This window comes from Rhipicephalus microplus, chromosome 1 (genome assembly GCF_043290135.1).
Source record: "Rhipicephalus microplus isolate Deutch F79 chromosome 1, USDA_Rmic, whole genome shotgun sequence".
Taxonomy (NCBI): Eukaryota; Metazoa; Arthropoda; class Arachnida; order Ixodida; family Ixodidae; genus Rhipicephalus; species Rhipicephalus microplus.
Window position 1 is genome coordinate 284007573 of NC_134700.1, and position 20718 is coordinate 284028290.

The window sequence follows — 20718 nt, forward strand, 5'->3', positions numbered from 1 at the left end:
TTCTTGTTCTTCCAGGTAGTAGAAACAAAATTTAGAGCTCAATTCTATTAGCCACGTCTCACCGATGCTTCAGTAAAAGCTGTGACTCATCTCGTTCCAGCTTAGTTGTTTAGAAGCTATTTTTGCGAGGCTTAGCATAGGGATATTCGACATCCTGCACATTAACTTTTCACTCAGCCGGCGTAACTCAAGTTTTCTCCGTTTTTTAACGGTGGTGGCACAGATCAAGCATTTTCTTAATTCGCTGGTTGCAATCTGCACGTTTTTCTTGGTGGTTTTTGGAATTCTGTTTTTGTTTTCAAGTGTTCCCGCTAAAAAAAATGACACAAGACACTTGTACCTCTGTTAGCAGCAGTCATATGCCCACACAACACTTGTAAGTAGTATTTATTAACGGCGCACTTTCTCTTTTCGTTGGGCCAGTAGATATTTTTTTAATTCAGCATTATAGAAGATTATTACCGGAGGTTTTTCCGCTTCCCCAAGAAGCGCCGAACTTTCGTTGCAAGGAAGTTGAAGCACACTTTTTTTTTTTTCGATCACTCAGAAAAGTCGGAGTCCTCCGAAGGAGCGGGTGCCTGTTGCTGGGATTCTTCTGGTAGATCGCAGCAGCAGTTGGTTGTGGTACAGGTACCCTTTCTTATGCGGCTTCCTGACAAGTTCAATGGGAGGTTCGGAAATAAACAAGGAACTGCATCTCTCCTCAATGTCCATGCACCTAGTCGATTTCAACTTCTCCATTTATGATATGCTTATATGTCTTCAGGATGTCGCTTTCTTGAAAGTGATCATCGTCCATTGCGGGTTTTTCCCAAACTTTCCCATGGATCTTTCCCACTTCTGCAGTAAAGGCGGGCTGGATGGCAGAGAGAAATGGCGTTTCTCGGACTTTGCCTGTACCCGGCCGCTGGTGCGACAAAAAACAAACAAAAAAACATCGATTTGATGTTCGGAAGGTCTGAGCTACGGCGCACGGGATAGCAGCAACAGTAGAATCAACCTCGGGAGACATTCACACGTGCTCAAGTGCGTCCACACGTGGTCGGGCCATATGCCAACAATTGCAGAGTTTCTTACGTCGTAGAGCCTGAGTGTCTTCGTTACTGCAGTGTAGCCGTCGAATTGTCTTCAGAAGACTGGGGAAGCATGCCATGTATACAGAAAACGGCATGACACACACACACACACACACACACAAAAGTGCGACCGAACTCCGGCATGAAACGAACGAAACCGCAGCGTCAATGAAGCCAGCGGTCAGCAGCCGCCAGCCGGTTACTTGGCGCAGTTAGAATGCGGCGTTCCCTCACTCCCTTGGAGAAAATCGCGCCCGTCTCGAAAGGAGGAGTTCGGAAACTAAAAAAATAGTATCTATAAACGTTGGTTGCTACTAGCATGGAGAATGATGCCTACTATTACTACTACTACTACTACTACTACTACTACTGTGTCTGTTCAATTTGAAAACTCGGTGGTGTTGCGCTTGCGCGGCGCCGTCACAACTTGCAAGCGGTGGCTGAAAGTGGCGCTGCTGTCGCAACAGGCTGCCGCCAGTCCTGGAACGAGCGCCGGAGCGAGTGTGTGTGTGGCTGCGGTTACGCTATGTCCGTGTGTGGCAGTACGCACACTGAATAGATTTTGCGCGCTGTTGTGTTTTATGTCACACGGATGTTTGTGATCCGTGGGATCGCGCTATTCCCCGTCATTAAAAAAAGGCTGTCGAATAATTCGTGAGTCTGCGATGTGCATTTTCATGCCGAGGACACGTTGAAAACATACAGCCACGTTGCCGATGGGGGGAAAATGTCGAAAACGCTCGTGGTATTGAAGTGGATTCTTGAGCAGGAAAAAATGTGCATCCCCTGGTATCTTCGAAGCCACACACAAAAAAAGATGATTCCAGATCGAGGGAGGTGGTCGAAGAAAAGTTTAAAGTGTGTTAAATCACCACGCGAGTCAGAAGGCTATGTAGATATGACAAGCGTTGCACCCATGCAATTTAAGCAATATTGAGTGTTCGTTTCCCATCTGCGATAATTTACAGCTATGATAAAAACAGTCGTTTTGAGGCTTTTTGAGCAATAAATGCTGAAGAGCGCACACTAGTCATTGAAAAATGTGTAATAGTCGCTAAATTTCGCACTGAAATTTGGGAGAGTGTGTACTTGAACATAATGGTATTTAGAGCGTTAAAAAGACAAGGAAGGAAAGACAGAGTTAGACAGACAAGCGCTCACTTCAAACTAAAGTTTATTCACACAAAAAAAAGCCAGGTTTAAATGTATTTGCGCGTTGCAAAGACATTTATATCTGACGCCAACACAATGTTTTCAAAAGGGACCAAATTGCTCGTGCGCGTTGACGCACTGAATGTGGCTGCGAATGTGGAGGAGTAAGCAGTTGCTGTGCAGTATTAACCCAGAACTTATAAGCTGCGTACTTTGTTCGCATGTGAACATAGATAGCTCCCGAGCTCTACCTATGAGCTCCTTTCCGCAACTTGCATAGATAAGCTAGCGAAAAAAAATTGGTCGCGACTGGGCTTGATCGCTATATCAATGATGATATGTGGGGTTTAACGTCCCAAAACCACCACCATATGATTATGAGAGATGCCGTAGTGGAGGGCTCCGGAAATTTCGACCACCTGGGGTTCTTTAACGCGCACCCAAATCTGAGCACACGGGCCTACAACATTTCCGCCTCCATCGGAAATGCAGCCGCCGCAGCCGGGATTGATCGCTATATCAAAGTGTACACATATGCATAACTTAGTCATGTACTTGCGAGGGCTGTCTTTTGCGAACGCGCAATGCCACATAGCCAATCTACACGACAACGTTAGCGATGTTACCTAGTCTTCGTGGCATTTTGGGGCACTTAATAGAAATTATAATAATCATGATATCTAGAGAAATTTCGCCATAGTGATGGGTGACTTAAATCTCGACCACCTGGTTTAACGTGCACTGACAATGCACAGTACACAGGCCTCTCGCATTTCGCCTATATTGAAATGCGACCGCCGCCACGGCCGTGATTGAACCCGCGACCGAATGGGCACGTTGCATATATGCGTCTAGATCTAGACACTATTACCGCGCTTTCACATCTAACAGAATCTGCTCTTGCGTGGTTGATTGATATGTGGGGTTTAGCGTCCCAAAACCACCATTTGATTATGAGAGACGGCGTAGTGGAGGGCTCCGGAGATTTCGACCACCTGGGGTTCTTTAACGTGCACCCAAATCTGAGCACACGGGCCTACAACATTTGCGCCTCCATCGGAAATGCAGCCGCCGCAGCCGGGATTCGAACCCGCGACCTGCGGGTCAGCAGCCGAGTACCTTAGCCACTAGACCACCGCGGCGGGGCTGCTCTTGCGTGGTGAGTCTCTGAATGTGTCCCCGTAGGCTGTGAAAGAAACAGCTGCTGTGAAGTATCAACTTCAAGTATAAGCAGCATACTTTGTTCAAAGCTGAAACTCTCGAGTTATATTAGCTCCTTTCCACAACTTGCGCAGACGAGCCAGTGAAAAAAAAAAAAAAATCTAGTCCCGACTGGGCTTGATGGCTACTGAAATGCGTCGACGCAACACATGCACAACATAAGTCATGCGCTTGCGAGGGTTGATTTCTGAAAATGTGCTGTGCCACTTAGTCGATTTGTCTGACAATGTTAATCGATGGTTTTCTAGTCGTTTTTTTTTCAGCTTTTAACGCAAACTATAATGAGTAATGCGAGCGACGTGAGCAGATTCCACTGAGCGTTTCGCGCGGATCCAAGAAAATTTTGCCGTCAAGTATTTTCACAGAATCTACCAGAACCTTTGGAGCCTTGCATGTTAGATGAAAAAATATTGTCACAGCTAATTGCCTAGACAATGAACAAAACTAATGCCTGTCTCGCTGAACTTGATGAGAGCTGCACCATCCGCCGCTTACCGGGTACCCGCTATAATTAGCACAACATAGAACGTCGCATAACGTGATTTCAGACATTCCTGCTAATATGTTAAACCTTCACGATTACCAAGCGCGAAAAAAATAGTCGTTCTCATCATTGCGTTGTTAAGCATTTCAATTATTGGGCGGATAGCAGCTGCACACACCACGTTCGTTCACGCTCCATCGTAGGCTACAAGGAGCCTGTTGTTGCAGTAGCGCCATCTGGACCAGAAGCTTTGCGCTGCTTGCAATGTTTGGTGGAGGCGGAGAGTTTGGGAACTAAACAAGTTCTATAAACTTTGTAAACGTCTACTGTGGCGCCTTCTAGCCACTGTTTTATGCATTACTTTTCTTGCTTATTTTCTCGCTACCACCACTACCGCAAACTTGTAGGTGCTCGGCACGGCGGAGACGTAGCGTTCTCATTTTGTACGCTTGTATGCTGCGCGAGGGAAGCGGCTAACATGAGCCGAAACCCTGGGAAAAACAAATTAAACCTCAAGCTTCCGCCGGGCTCCATAGAGCCGCTAGATCACTCGGGGTGCGATCCGACAAACGAGTAAGTAAAAGCGATGCCAACCCAACTTGACCTTTCAAAAGGGACCATTCTCAGCGTCAACAATTGACAGGGCCTCAACTTTCTCGGCATTACCTTATAGTCGCTTTACAGGTGACGATTGAGGCGACCACTAAGAATACGTATTTACGCCGCAGTTTAGAGCTGCGCGGCAAATATCGCTCAGCTTACTGCAACTTCGCTATGCTGTATTGTGGCGCTTCGGCAGGCATTCCGGGTGACAGCCCGCCTTCGCTGCCTGCCGCATTCATCTCTGCAATTTCGGTCTTTCCGGAAACGTGCTACTTTACGAGTTTTGAGACTGCGCGTCGCATTGTGCGAGTGGCTTCTTCGGATTCCGCTGTATCTACTTTTTACGAGCAGTTAGTCGGTAGATGAGTCACTTTGTCGGCGGCACTGTGTGATTGCGCCGCTGTGGTTGAGCCGCTCCTCTTCGATGCACGTGTCTTTCTTCGCCCGTCTCCTTTTAGGTTTTCGCTCGTGTCTAGAGATGTCCGACGCGACCCGCGTCACTGGCGGGCGCGGTGATTTTCCAGTTACAGGAGGTTGTCGGAACGAGGTGCTTCGTGCGGATCGGACCGACGTGCATGCAGCCAGTGTGTCGTGGTTCTTAAGAGGGGCAATCTCGACCGCGAAAGCCGGCCGACCGGTGTTCATATGCAACGCCCAAGAGGCTCGCGCAGCCGTCTCGCGAAAGAATGTGAGCCGTCTTTTGCGGGGGCGGTCACTGGCAATGCGAGGCGCCCGCGAACATTGCGCGCAGAGGCGCAGTTTCTTTCGTTTTGTTTTGTTTGAGAACGAATCGTCTATAGTTTCCCCGTGTATCTGCAATTTCTTGTTCTATTCATGTTCGGGGCAGATGTAGCTCAAACAGCCACGGTTTAGCTTATACAAAACAGCAAGGAGTTGATAGGTGGATGCGCGGCGTTTTTGACAACTAACAGAATTCTCTACCAGGATACAGCATCTTCCTTGCTTGACACGGGCCGCCTTGGGAGCATCAGCGACGTATAAGTACATAAACGAGTGCCATCTCTTACTTTCACTCTATGTAAAATATGCCCCAAGTAGTGACTGCAGCTGCAGTTTGATGGTGAGAACTTGCAGTTTAATATAATTCCTTCAGCATGACGTATGCTCTAATGCAGTTGGAAATGAATGTTCCGGAGGTTTAGAATGTCATGGGGATCTCGCTACACAGCACGAGAACATGTATATGCTGAAGACTTGGCCCGTGGTTTTTGTCACAGCCTGTAGAAGCAAGGTTTGAACTGTGCAACCCTTTAATACAGGAATGCCAAAGCTTAAGGCTCTACTCATCTTACTTGTGTGTCTTAATGCAAAATAAGTGACTGCAAAATAGACATTTAATACCAGTTTACTATACCTAAACAAAGTCAATACTACTATTAATGATAACTTGCTGGACAAAAGCGTGTTATATGTATTGCCAAACAACTTGTCATTGCTTTGTGCAGTGTTCTTAAACCAGGCCAGCTAATTGTCACTATTATCAAACTTTCTTATGCCCACTAGACGGCATTTTTATTCTAAGGTTTACAGTCCTTAAACTGGGTAATAGAATGTAATACTTTGCTGTGCTAATAAAAATCATTCGTCTTGAAGTTGTTCAAGCCCTATGTGGTCCGACACCATTACCCGTCCTTTGTCTATTCTGGTCTGGAACTAAAGAAATCAAAGTTAAAGAAGTTCACTTGCTCATTTAGAGATGGCACATAATTCAGCAAAAAACATCCATGTAAATAAACCACAAAAGAACTTGTTGAGCAGGACCTGACCAAAGACTACCTCAACCATGTTGCATTGTTGGAAGGTGCCAGGTAACTCACCATTAAAGTCATAGTAATGTTATCATTTGCGAAAATAGAGTAGTGTTAACTGATTTGTTATTTTAATCAAGATGAACTAGCACTGCTCGTCATGGTGTCATTTGTGCAAGGAAAAGTCACTGGTGCATGGAAAATTTATACTGCAGAGCTTTGTCTTCTTTCCTGTCCCAACATTGATTTCTGTTTGTGGCACTGCTTTACTTTCATTTGACTCTAGGAATGCACTGTTATGGGCATCACAGACACTTGCTCATGAAAACAAAAAGAGAATATTTTGTTGATAGCATTGTCATCTCTGAATAGTCATTTCTAAAAATAGAAAAGCGTGCAATGTGTAGAGAAAGCACACCATAAAGGCACAATTTTATCCTTACTTAAGGTCTCTGAGGTATGTAATTTGTTACACTGCCCTTAAGATATTCATTCGTGAGTAGTAATGACTGTTGAAAGTGCATATCAAGCCATCAGATAGTGTAAGCAAGCCAATATTTAGAAGTTTTATTTCAATTCTTGAAGGGATTGGGTTAACTATTTTTTAAGTGTATATTAAAGGGGTGCTGCAACACTTCTTCAAGTGGCCATCGAACATCTTAAAAGAGCTTGGTGCCTCGTAAATACACAACCAGAAAAAAATTTTAGAATCTCAAGTATCAGCAGAGTTGCAGAAATTTCTCACATGCTTTAATTCCTTTTTCTCGTCTTGACAACTGCGCTGTGAGCTAAGCAGGTAGAGATGGCATGGGAGAAAGAAGTGGCTTCATATGCGTCATGACCTTGGAACACTTTTTCTTTTGCTTCAAAATTTGTTAATTGCATGCTGCACTACAATGTTTAGCTTGTGTGTTATCAGGATCCTCGGGTACAAGTCTGCAGTGTTTTCTCACCATGCTGAAAAATTGTTGCAAAGACCCTTAAAAAATTATATATATATATATATATATATATGAGATCTAACAGACAATAATGCCAAGGAATGTATAGGGGAAGTTATTAGAAAAACGAGCCCTTAAGTTTATACTTCTTTCCTTTATACATATATATACACACACACATGGTACAAAGGAGCGACCGTTGTATTTTTCAACACAGGCGCGAGAGCCAGCAACCGAACACGCCGCGATCACGATGATTTGTAAGCGCAGGTGTAGATGATAAACTACACAGTCAGCGCTCGCACTATTTCCCCCCTACACAAAAGCGGTCAACAAGACGTCCATTTAGTAAGGGTACGAGCGCCGGATATAAGGCTTCAGGCGAGACACATGGACGATCTCGATCACGGGACGATGGCGATCAGAAGCCGAAGTAACCGGAGCAACGCGATAATTCACAGCCGATATTCGTTCAAGCACGGTGTAAGAACCCTGGTATCTGTGATTGAATTTTTCACAGAGGCCGCGTGTGTGTACAAGTGGCCAGAGGAGCACTTCGTCGCCTGGGTAGAATGACACAACTCGATGTGTCGCGTCACAACGAACTTTTCGCTGGGCCTGAACGGTAGAGCTGTTGGCGCGTGCGATTGTGCGGCAGTGGTTGGCAAGGGCAGCGAACTTTTCCGGAAGGGACAGAGGGCATCGCTTGCAGATGGGACAGAGGGCATGGACTAGAAGCTGGTGTCTACAACAAAAGATGGTGCACGACCATACACAAGGAAAAATGGGCTGTAACTTGTGCATTGAATGGCAGTGTTATAGACAAACGTGATGAACGGTAGTATTGTGTCTTAGTTCTTGTGATCGGGCTGGACATACACAAAGATCATGTCTGACAAAGTTCTATGAAAACGATCAGTGAGACCATTTGTTTGCGGCTGATATGCCGAGGTGGTCTTATGAATGGTGTCAGAGGCCTGTCAGCGAGCACATGGAAAAGAAATGTCTTGCCACACGGTCACTCAGGAGAACACGAGGGGTGCCGTGGCACAACGTAACGGCACGCAGAACAAAGTCGGCCACTTCAGAGGCAGTGCCAGAAGGAAGAGTTGCAGTCTCAGCGTAGCGAGTAAGATGGTCTAAGGCAGTAACAATCCAACGGTGACCGGCGGGGATAGGCGGAAGGGGTCCGTATAAGTCTATACCGATGAACTCTATGGCAGCAGACGGGCACGGGAGAGGTTGTAGAGGGCGGGCGGGAAAAGATGTCGAACATGTTTCGTGCTTACATGATGAACAGGAAGTTACATATTTGTAAACACTAGTGGAGAGGCCAGGCCAAAAGCAGCGAGTCTTAATGCGTTCGTAGGTTTTATGAAAACCCAAGTGGCCAGCCGTCGTGTCGTCATGAAAGGCTGCTAAAACTTGCAGCCGAAGTGAACGAGGTATGACCGGGACCCATCGGCTACTAAGAGGATGGTAAATTTGCCAAAGTAATGCCCCATCATGAAGTTTGAAACGCGTGAGTTGTCGTAAGCAGATGTTGGGAGCACAGGACAAGCTGGTGAGCCGATCAATGATTGTACGGCAGTATGTGTCTGCACGTTGGAGCAAGGTGAGGTCTGCAGATTGAAGGAGGTCATCTGGTGCAGTGAACTTGATAAGACGAAGACTGGTCATCTGCGTGGTCACTTGGTTAGGAGGCGCTGCCCAGCAGGTAGATGTTTCATGATTTTTCAACAGCGGACAGCGGGACAAAGCATCGGCATCTAGGTGTTTTCGACCCGACTGGTATGTGACACTGTAGTCATACTCCTGTGGTCTGAGCACCCAACGACCGAGGCATCCTGATAAGATCTTTAAGGAGGATAACCAACAGAGCGCATGATGATTCGTGACAATCGTGAAGCGGTGGCCATACAAATAGGGGCGAAATTTTTGCACGGACCACACGATAGCCAGACATTCTTGTTAAGTAATGCTGTCATTCCGTTCCACTGGAGAGAGAGTATGGCTCAAGTAAGCCACGACTTGCTCTTGCAAAGCCTGGTCACGCTGCAGCAAGTCAGCACCGATTCCGTGCCCACTTGCCTCAGTGTGTAATATAATAGGGGCTGTAGGATCAAAATGGCCAAGAACTGGCCCTGACGTGAGGCATTGCTTCAGGGTCTGGAAAGCAGCTTCACAGTCATCTGTCAAAATAAATCATGCACTTGTGGTCAGGAGTTTGTGAAGAGGAGCCGCGATACTGGCGAAATCACGAACAAACCGGCGGAAGTAAGAGGATAAGCCGAAGAAGCTGCGAAGTTCTTTTAGCGTGGTGGGCTTAGGAAAGTGCAACACAGCGGCCACCTTGTCGGGATCAGGTTTAATGCCAAGCTTGCTGACAACGCGGCCTAACACATTGATGCTGCGGCTCGCAAACTGACACTTCTCGATATTTAGCTAGAGACTAGCTTTGGCTAGACATGTGAGCACCTTGTCTATACGTTGTAGGTGTTGCTAGAAGTTGGATGAAAAGATGACGATGTTGTCCAGGTAACAAAGACAGGTGTTCAATATTAGGCCCCGCAGCACCGTATCGATCATTCGCTCAAATGTGGCTGGGGCATTGCAGAGCCCAAAAGGCATCACATTGAATTCGAAAAGGCCATCAGCAGTAGCAAATGCTGTCTTCTCTTTATCAGGCTCATGCATCGGGCTCTGTCAATCGCCAGATCGTAGGTCTAGGCTTGGAAAAGTATTCTGCATCCTGCAAAGTGTCAAGGGCATCGCCAAGTTGAGGCATAGGATATACATCCTTCCTGGTAATTTTGTTTAGTGCCCTGTAATCAACACAAAATCGAACTGATCTATCCCTTTCCTTAAATAGGACAACAAGAAAAGACCAAGGGCTTGCTGAAGGCCTGATAACGTTGTATGCGAGCATGTCATTGACTTGTTCCTCGATAACCTTGCGTTCTCAAAATGACTCACAGTAAGGGCGACGGCAAATGATACGAGACCCGTCTGTGGCGATGCGGCGATGAGAGGCCGCCGTAGTTTGACCCAATCCATCCCAACAAACCTCAAAACAAGTCTGGTGTTTCATTAAAAAGGCCATTAAGTCATTAGTTTGCGTTGGAGTAAGATATGGACTCAAAGTGGCTTTAAGCGCATTAGATGAGCCTCCTGGTTGCGTACACTTAGCGACTGACGACGGAGACGATACAGGGACGACACATACCGGTGCTATGTTGATAAGGCTAGCAACAGTGGACCCCTCTCGCAGTAGTTGTGGCTCTGTTGTCGTGTTGTAGGCGATGAGACTGGCATGACCATGCGAAAACCGCACTAAAGAACAAGTGATGGTGATTCCTCGGAAAATGCAGCGCTGAGCAGTGACAATCACTGCGTCACCGTCAATGGTGTCGCACGACCTAATGGTGAGAATACGTTCTTGGGCCGGGAGCAGTACAAAATCTGCAGCTGCGACAAGGGGAGGCGACGAGAAATCGTAAGCACGAGAATGCTCAATGTCCGTAATGCGAATAATGAGCGGACCACACGAAATGACAGCGAAAGCAGCTGACAGGAAGTTCCAGCCCAATATAATCGGATGAGCACATGAAGAAAGCACAGTAAGTTGTATATTGTGGCGAATTATGTCGAGCAGAACACAAACAGTGCATTGTCCACTAGGGTAAATTTGATTGCCATTAGCACCACATAACAGCGGACCAACATACGGAGTTAGCACTTTTATCAGTGACCAAAATGGGGGCTCCATTGTCCACGAGTGCGTCAACCGAAATGCCTTCTACACAAACAGGCAGGGCGCGCAGGAGGAATTGTGACACTTTGACGAAGCTCTTGGTTTTCCAAGTGGCTGTCGAGGGGTATCAGGACAAAACCTGAAGGCGAAGTAGTACGGCGGAATGGCGCCGGTGAACGAGGGCGGGGTGAGCGAGAAGAACGAGGGTCACTGTAGGACAAAGGAGGTGAAGGCGAACGTCTTACGATGGAATGTAGGTTCCTGGTATGTAGAGGTCGGACCTCGGGGCACGATCACTCTCGTATGAAGTTGTTGTTCATCTTGCTGGTGCCGGCGGCAAAAGCGAGAGATGTCCTCGTATGCAACAGTAGTAGGAGACGGGGCACGTAGGGCACCAGGCAGGGAAGTGGGGTCGCAGTGGTGCCTTGGCTGCCATCGCGGCCGTTTCGACGTCCGCAGGTATAAGTAGAGTGTGTCCAGGAGGCCACGAGACGACTTCAGCATACAAAGGCCTCTACTTATAAGGGCGCAGGGGGCAGGGCACGTGTGATGCTTATCATCGATGCCAATTCATCCTTGATAATTTCTCGCAGGTTAGGAGGGGGCGAGCGTCAGATGAAGTAGGTGCACTGTCAGGAACAAGGCTGTGAAGTTCCTCTCTCACTATGGTGTGAATTAGAGCCCGCAGCTCATGCTCTCCAGTCAGACAAGTGTCACAGGAAGCGTGTGGAAAGCGCATTGAGTAAAGTGTGTCCAGGTGCTGGCAGGTGGTAATGATGTCCTGAACTGTTGTAGTGCTCTGCTTGACAAGAGCATTAAAAGGCAACGGAGTTGATGCCTTTCAGTACATGACGAATACGATCGGCCTCCGACATGTCACTTTGGGCGCGGCGGCAGAGGGCCAGCACGTCTTCAATGTACGATTTGTCAAGCCCCTGAATGCGGGTAGCGAGCTTCTGTTTCGCTACCTCGGAGCGTCCTGCAGAAGCGCCGAATATCTCGCGCAGCTGCACCGTGAATGCTGACCAAATCAGGAAAGTTGCATTTGTGGTTATAATACCATGTCTTAGCGACCTCCTTGAGATAAAAGGGAAAATAGCGCAGCTTGTGTGCCTCATTCCACTAATTGGGAGCACTGGTGCGGTCGTAACTGTCTAGCCATTCTTCTACGTCCACACCGCGAAGGCCAGAAAACATTGGAGGGTCTCGCTGCGAGGTGATGATGATGATCACGATGATTTGTATGCGCAGGTGAAGATGATGAACTACACAGTCAGTGCTCACAATATATATATATATATATATATATATATATATATATATATATATATATATATATATATATATATATATATATATATATATACATACACACACACACACACACACACACACACACACACACACACACACACATATATATGAGGAAAAATAGAGTACGACTCACGTTGGATTTGCACGGTACTTTGACAAAGGCTGGTCCACCAGCCGAAACGTCAGTCAGAATATACTGTGCAAAACCAACGTGCGTCGTACTCTATTTTTTCTTATTCTACCGGGGCCAGCGTTACTTCCTTGCTGCAACTATATATATGTATATAGTATTTTGTTGGCACTTCTATTAGAGCTTAAAACTCCAGCAAACATCTGCGGCTAGCCTAACAACGTAGAATAGCAAGTAAAAAGGTAAGGTAAAAATTATAGAGAGTGGCGAAAGAAAAAAACTTCATACCAAAGAAATGGAGCGTTTGCAAAACTCGCTGCATAGCGGCAACTTGGATCGACATAGTACGCCGATGTCTGCCCTCGCATGTTGTCTCGCTAACTTCTCTAATATTTTCTTTAGCACTGTGGTCTAAGATGACCCTGTGTATGCGAGCCCTGTGTGACGCGGTGTGTATGATCGTATATAACAGCAGATCGACGCTATATGTTTAGATTTATCGAAGGCTTTTGAACGGGTTGTGCACACCAATTTAATAATAAGCTAATGGAAATGAATATAAATTATGAAGTTGTAGTGTGGATCCGCTCATACCTCACAGGTCGGACACAATACGTGAAAATGAACGGCAACGAATCGGATCTGCTAAACATAACTTCAGGCATACCACAGGGATCCGTTTTTGGACCCCTGCTTTTTTTGATTAACATAAATGATATTGCTAATGATGTGACACCATAACCATCAGGTTGTCCACAGATGGTTGCCTAATATACCGTGAAATCAATAACCAGAATGATCAGGCACCACTTAAGCAAGCTCTTAGAGCCGTAGAAAGATGGGCCACTAAATGGCAAATGAAAATCAATGAATCCAAATCAGTTATGCTCAGAGTTACGAACAGAAAAAAACGTGTAATTAAATGTAAATATGAGATGAATTCCACAGCTCTAAAGGAAGCTGACTCGATAAAATATCTATGCTTAATCATTTCAAATGACTTAAGTTGGAAACCACACGTGAACAGCATTTGTGTAGCTGCAGAAAAAAAAAGTTATGGTTCCTTCGTCGCAAACTAAAGCTAGCAACAACATTCGTTAAGCTGCTCGCATATTTGACCTACGTAAGGCCAACACTAGAATACGCCAGTGCAGTCTGGAACCCCTTCCAGTCGGGGTTAATAAATCGAATTAAAAAAATACAGAGAAAAGCCGGAAGGGTAATTTTATTGCGTTATTCACGAAGTGACTCGGTTTCTGAAATGCTTAAGTTGCTTGAACTGCCTACGCTGGCTCATCGCCGGAAAGTCGGTCGACTTAAATTTCTTTTTTTGTTATCAAAAGGACACCTTAATATTGAAACTAAACTCTATCTTGTTCCCAGGCCTTCCAGCAATGTCATATCATGCAATCAATTTGTGTATTTGGTTTCTAAATGCAATCTTGATGTGTACATGTATGCCTTTTTTCCACGAACGATAAAAGAGTGGAATCAGTTGCCAGTACCAGTACTGAATTCAAAGAACATAGAAAGCTTTGAAAAGTGGATTGAAAATATGTCGTGAACATTGAGTGCTGCTATAGTATTGTACATATATTGCCATGTTGTTCGAAAATACATCACCTAGTTACTTCATATGGCATACTACACCACCTTCACAATATATGTATGTATGTTTTTATTAGCAGCATTTAAATATTTTTCCTTTGTGTATTAAAAAAATTCTGTCTTCTATAGATACATTGTACTTGTTTTTGTTTTATGTTTACTGTACCCACCCTGTTATAGCCATAACGGCCAACAGTATTTGGAAATAATAAATAAATAATAATATATGGCTTGACAACTGTTAGAGCTCAACTGCTTTAAATTTCTTCTAATCCAAAGCAGGAAAAACACATTTTCAGTTTGTCGGGTACGCAGAAATTGTTCATTTAATTTGGCATATTTACAAGGTAGTGTTGGAAAAATGTTAGTTGCATTTGTGGTGTTCCGCTAGAGGGTCCAGACACCGCTCATTTACTTGGTTGTATTTGTCACTTTTATGGTGCCTTACTTGCAGCTTTCTTTCTGCGTATTGTAAAGAATCAAGGATGCTTCTGAAGTGATCGTGATAAACCTCTACAAGATATCACTATGAGACAATAAAATTTTATCACTGTAAATATGAGTTTAACTGACGTCATTAAAGTTCTGACTTGTTCCAATCGAGCTTGTTGAATTTCAGTGCCATAAACTCATATTACAAGCTGCAAAGCAACTTCGTCACACTGTTTTCTCATTGGCCTTTCACTCCTGCAGCAAATCGACACAGAACACGAGCATCGAAGACTTGCAGAAAACACTCGAAGGCTTGGACTTGGATGAACAGCAGCGCAAGCGGCTAGAGGCATTCCTGTCCCAGAAACAGAAAGTTGGTGAACTTACCAGCGATGACTTTGAGAACCTCGGTGAGCTTGGTGCCGGAAATGGGGGAGTTGTCACCAAGGTGCTGCATCGACCTAGTGGCTTCATCATGGCTCGGAAGGTGCGACCACTCAGCATCGCTACTTGCCAGAGCAATCTGCTAACCTTTGCGTAGCCCCGTCCATACTTCGCTTGGCTTCACTGTCTATGAGATCTATACGATTGTGTCTAATAACTGTGTCACACGGGTGTTCAGAAGGTCTTCCAGCCATTAGTCTAATGACTTGCTGGTGCATGAGCTGCTGCAGCGAATGTTTCGAAGGTGTCAAGTGGAGCACTCCACAGCTCTTTGATTGCTATCAAGCAACAGAAATGATAAAAGAAAACAATAAAAAAGTGAACATTCTCGTTCAATGAGAGTGTGCTCGTACTCATGGTTAGAAAAAAAAAAAAAAATCTGACCAGTGTACTTCCACACTTTCGTGACCATGTCTATTCCCATCCTTGGTACGTTAGCAATTACTTCAAATTCAAAATTTGGCCCTCCCTGAGCCATTCTAGACAGCTAACACCATTTGAAGGGTTATAGAGGCATTGTTTTATCACTTTCACATTTGAATTTCCTTTTCCTGCTGTAGGGGATTTTTAAACCACCTTTGCATTCAGGGAAGTGAGCACTTATGGTTTCGGTTATGGCTCAAATGTCACTCGTGGTTGCTTCATGAAAACATGGAATTTTTACGATTTTGATTAATCTGATCATCAACCTCTGGGTGATGGTAGTAGCACAGATAGGGACGCGACTTCGATTGGTCATGCCTCTGTACAGATGGTGATGGTGCGTCAAACCACTCCGGAACATCAGCAGGTATCCGCCAGTGAGCCTCACTTTCTCCCAGGGCTATTTTATCGCTGTCGCCTGTTGATGTAAATGTATTTGATCTGTACTAAAGGTCACAACTCTTATCTGCAAGGGGTTAACTTTCTTTGAAAGGGAGCATTAGGCGCCAGCTGCAGAAAAAGCGGAGTTCTCTGTGCGAAGACCGTGCAGAGTGGGCCTTGATGTAGTGCCTTGATGTGCCGTGTAGAGGCTTCTTTGTGTTGTTTTTTGCTGCAAAAGTCATCAGAGAGGCATGTCACCACATGCGTAGATGCGTATTTTCGAAAAGCCAATGCACAGTAAGCCAACCTTTGTTTCGCTGCGTCGAGAAACTGCTTTGCTTAGTGGAATAATAGGCGCTTTTGATTATGTTTTTGTATGCAAGCAACTTTTGTACTTGCGTTCTTCCGTTTTTTTTTTTTTTGGCATCCACGCATAATTATCAATCCCCTAGTAATGATTCGGTTTGTCTTTGTCGTGCTGTCTTGCTCACCACAGTTTCGCTGCTCACCAACTTGAAAACTTAACTTGCATGTGTAGGAACATATAAACATTTTATTAAAATGTTTATATGAAAATAGGACATACTTTTTTGTTTTTTAGTAAGTATACTATTTAACTTTTGATGACATGGAAATGAAAATAAAGATGCGCAGTGCCACACCGTTTTTGTGAAAAGTGCCCGAATCACTCAACAGTTGTTTGAAACTGCTGTGTAGCAGCAGGACAACTTTATCAAGGCGATTGTGTTGTGCCATTTCAATTGCCATTGACTGCATGGCCTTTCGGGAGTGTACGTTTGACACAGGTGTAACAAACTGTTTGTTGTGAGAAATATTTGAACAAGTCGATGTGCTTGGTCATCAGTGATTGATCTTATGGTGATTCGTTACCATCTCGCGCAGCTGATTCACTTGGAAGTCAAACCTGCCATTCGGAACCAAATCATAAGAGAGCTGAAGGTACTTCACGAGTGCAACTCTCCGCACATAGTGGGTTTCTACGGAGCCTTCTACAGTGATGGTGAAATCAACGTCTGCATGGAATACATGGTGAGTGGCAACTGCCATCAGACTTCACAGTTAAGGTTTAATTTTCTCATCCGCAGAATAATTGACGGCTTTGTTACATTGACAGCCTCAAATGGTATTACGTTAGCAACTGTTTGCAGCGGGTTTATCTAGGCACAGCAGAGAAGTATGTCCTCAACATCGTTCAGATAAGCAAGTGTCTTGCCATTATTGTTATTCACACCGACAAGTTTGTTAAATGTGTGTGCAGTTCTGCCACTTTGAAGCTCTCAAGAATACTAGTACTTGGGATTGCTGCTCTTTTATGCTCGTTATTGCTGATGACTGATAATGCCAGATACATCAAATGTTTGGTCTACATGTTATAGCAGCAGGTAGCGCAAAATAACAATGTCACAAGCAAGGAACAAGCACACGAGACAAGCTCCCTCTCGTGTACTTGTACTACATAGCGGTCATCTAGTGTATTTGTTTCTCGTACGAGTTGTTCTTTCGCGCTATCTGCTTCAGCATCAATTCTTACAAACTAGCCCAGCTATACCTTCTCGTTTACGTGACTAAAAAGTGTGGAAGAGCAAGTTAGATGGCAAAAAGTACACATCTGCTTGCATTCTCTTTGCCTTCATGAGGGAGAAACATTTTCCGGTTAAACCAAGCAGTGGCACAGAAGTCCACAAGTGTTTGGCTTGAACTGCAATTCGATCATTTTTGTTTGCTGCTTAAATGGATAAATCTGTAGTTCCAATGGCCTTTACTATGCCATGGTTTTGTCAGCTCTGCCAGAGCAGCATGACTAACTGCTGTGTTCAATAATATTGCAGGATGGTGGCTCTTTAGATTTAGTGCTAAAAAGGGCAGGCCGCATACCAGAAAAAATATTGGGCAAGGTCACAATAGCGGTGAGTACCACGTTTTCGTGTGATATGCTTGAATTTGCAGATGGTGTGCACTCGTCTGAAAACCACTATTAACGATGGTTGTGAAAGTTGCAGGAGTTCTACTTTGCTTGCGTGTGTGCATGTTTTCTATATTTGCAGAAGAGAATACATGAGAATATTTTTTGTAGGTACTGAAAGGTCTCAATTACTTGAGGGAGAAGCATCAGATAATGCATCGAGGTATGTGTTCACTATTTTCATGCTATAGTACTTCTGTTTCTTTTGTCTGCCTGTTAAATTGGTGTGCTTATAGTATTAAAATTGCTTTTGCGAAGCTAAATGCAATGATGCACATTTAAAGAAAAAAAATAAAACATCGATGCACTGAAACTACGTATAAAAACAGAAAAAAAGATCGACAGGTTGTCCTAGTATTGCAGTAACTGTGAGACAATTTCTTTTTGAAACACTGATGTTGCTAACTACTTTACCTCTTGGCGTTATGTAGTGTGCTTCCATACTTATTGTGCTATTGTGCTATTGGTCCATTGTGGTAACTCAGTCACTTAGTTGTTTCAGCTTGCCTATGTCATCGCTGTCTAAATATTTATAAAATGTATTTATTTGCATGTAGGTCTTACATTGCAGTAGTTCTTTCAGGGTTGAAATTAGAACTAACCCAGAACCATCCATGTTGTTTTGCACGACTGTGTAGATGACCACTGAATGTTTCTGCTCTACAACTTGAGCTTACAGCCTCCTAACTCAAGTTTGTACAGTTGACACTCATTAAACTTTACCTATAGACACCAGGAAAATTTATTCTACTGGAGTTTCATTTACTGAGAGATAAATAAGGGTGCAGAATAAAAGTATGAAACCACTCATGTTAGAGCCATTTGTTCTATTTCAGCAGCAGTTGTGTTTAAAGGGACACTAAAGGCAAATATTAAGCCGGTGTTGATTGTTGGAATAGCAGTCCAGAAACCTCGTGGTGCTACTTTTGAGCCAAGGAAAAGTCTACATTGGAGTAAAATCACGTTTTAATAGCCCACATCATGTTAGTGCACTTGAACTCACCCTCCTGAGAGCAATATTTCTCAATTCACTGTTGCCGTGTCAAACGTTGCTTACCTTTACTGCACGGCCGCCAATACCAGTAGCAGCAGAGTGGAAGTTGCGGTAGCCACCGTAGCAACAATGGCCACTGAACAATTTTCTGCCATCTAGGAAGCCATGGTTCTGCGATGGCTTCCAACTGCTTAAACTCAAAGAAGGAAGCTTCAAAAGAATGCATAGGTATGCACTGGGTGAGCTTCTAACAACTGTCACAGTTACTTGTGCCCAATGTCTTAAATATTTTGTTCTTGAAAACTGCTACACATGGAGCATGGTCTCTGAGGTGTTGGACCAACAGGTTTCTCTCCGTCGTCCCAATCGCACGTAGACGGCATAATTTCACAGGTGGGCATGACTGACTCCTCTGCAATGTGCCACTTGCCACCAAAGCATTATCGAGGCAACCGCCGTGGTTTTGGTGTGGCTTCGGGCTTCTGATATGATTTCGGGCTACTGTATGATGTTCCACCGACTTATGAATGGTCATTGTGTGCAGCAGTAATGAATGTGTTAGAAACCATACAAAAACATTATGCAAATTCAACATGCTGTGTGTGCAGTGGTGATATCGAAATGTCCTCTCAGTTGCGCAGCCATGGTTATCCTGCGTAGGTGCGCAGCACCGAACGTACAAAAAGTAATCGCTGAAACGCTCGGTTTAAGCTGCATGCGCACGGGAAGAAGAAATCTGGTCCAGCCGACATTGAAGAGGGGCGCTAAATGAAGCGACCGAACTTGTCACCCAGCAACAGGCATGCTTTCTTTCCCCTATGTCGCCACTGCTGCCGGGTCTGAAATGTTCAGACAGACCTGTTGGAAGGTGAAATCCATCATAATGCTGCGCGCTTTCCTTATAGGTTCCTGTATTTCCCTTCCAAACAGGGGGGGGGGGGGGAGGGGGGGACCAAGGAGGTTATACTAAAGCTTCTGGAGTGGCGGTCCCGCATACCCGCCAACGTATCGAAGTGAAGCCGCGGCGGCCATATTGCTCAGGGCAGAAGCCGGTGGCGCCTGCCTTGTAGCGCCGTAATGCTGTGGTCGCTGGCAGCCGTGCGTTTCGTTATGGCTGCTAAAGTACCGGTTTATTATTCTTAGTCAGCGAGGGAACGTGGGAGTGACTCTAATGCACGTATGCTTTAATTTTTCTTTTACACTTTGCGTTTTAGGCGTGTTAAAAAAAAAAAAAGCCAGGCATGCACGGAACGCGCAGCACAGTCGCACCTACAGCTAGAAAAGCGGTCTTTCAGAGCGGACAACTACGGCGTCGCAAGTGACCTGTGTTCTGACCTCATAACTGTCGATGTGAAAAAAAAAATTTGTACTGAAGGATATCGTTTAGCAATATATGTTTACACAGTTGCCTCACAGCAGAAGTGATTAGTTAGGAGATGCAAGGAAAGAACAAGTTTCACTCGCACGCAACCATTATCCCTTGGCGAACAACAGTGCAACGTGTGTGCAAACTCTGTTTATTAGGGGGGGGGGGGGGGGGAGTGTCTTTCACCTTTTCACGTACTCGTTTGTGAAGCTCCTGGATATACAGGAAAAACGATGCTTGGAAAACTTGCAATCGTTCCTCTGATGATACGTTCTGCTCCATTATCTGGTCGAAGAAATTCCGAGAATCATCAATGCATTATAAAAAGCCCCATTGGTACTGCTGCGTACGATATCATACCCTTCTTTTTCAGCTGTTAATTCTACCTTGTTCGTGATTTTTTTTAAATTTTTGTTTTATTTTTGTTTTTTGCTTGTACCAATCTCTTGTGGGTGAAGTTCAGGGGTGGCGGGACTTTGACAGCTCCATCAATTAGAGGAGCTTTAGGTGAAAGTGTACTTCCCTGAATTTTCAATGGAGCTCGTTTCCTATTTCTCCTGCATAAAGAGAAGCATATCGCAACATATCAGAAATTTTGAGGCTGGGAGCGTAGTACTTATGCAAATATAAGAAGCTCCAATG

General features: G+C 44.8%; 1 protein-coding gene across 1 annotated transcript in view; it reads left to right on the forward strand.

Annotated features, from left to right (window-relative positions):
* The first annotated feature begins 4316 nt into the window (after positions 1 to 4316).
* LOC142818052 (dual specificity mitogen-activated protein kinase kinase 1-like) overlaps positions 4317 to 20718 on the forward strand; it is a 44666-nt gene continuing 28264 nt past the window's right edge. Inside the window, exons 1-5 of the mRNA XM_075896263.1 lie at positions 4317 to 4506; positions 14746 to 14971; positions 16636 to 16782; positions 17583 to 17660; positions 17828 to 17879. Coding sequence (XP_075752378.1) covers positions 4412 to 4506; positions 14746 to 14971; positions 16636 to 16782; positions 17583 to 17660; positions 17828 to 17879 — 598 coding nt within the window. The 5' untranslated portion in view covers positions 4317 to 4411. The remainder of the gene's footprint in view (positions 4507 to 14745; positions 14972 to 16635; positions 16783 to 17582; positions 17661 to 17827; positions 17880 to 20718) is intronic.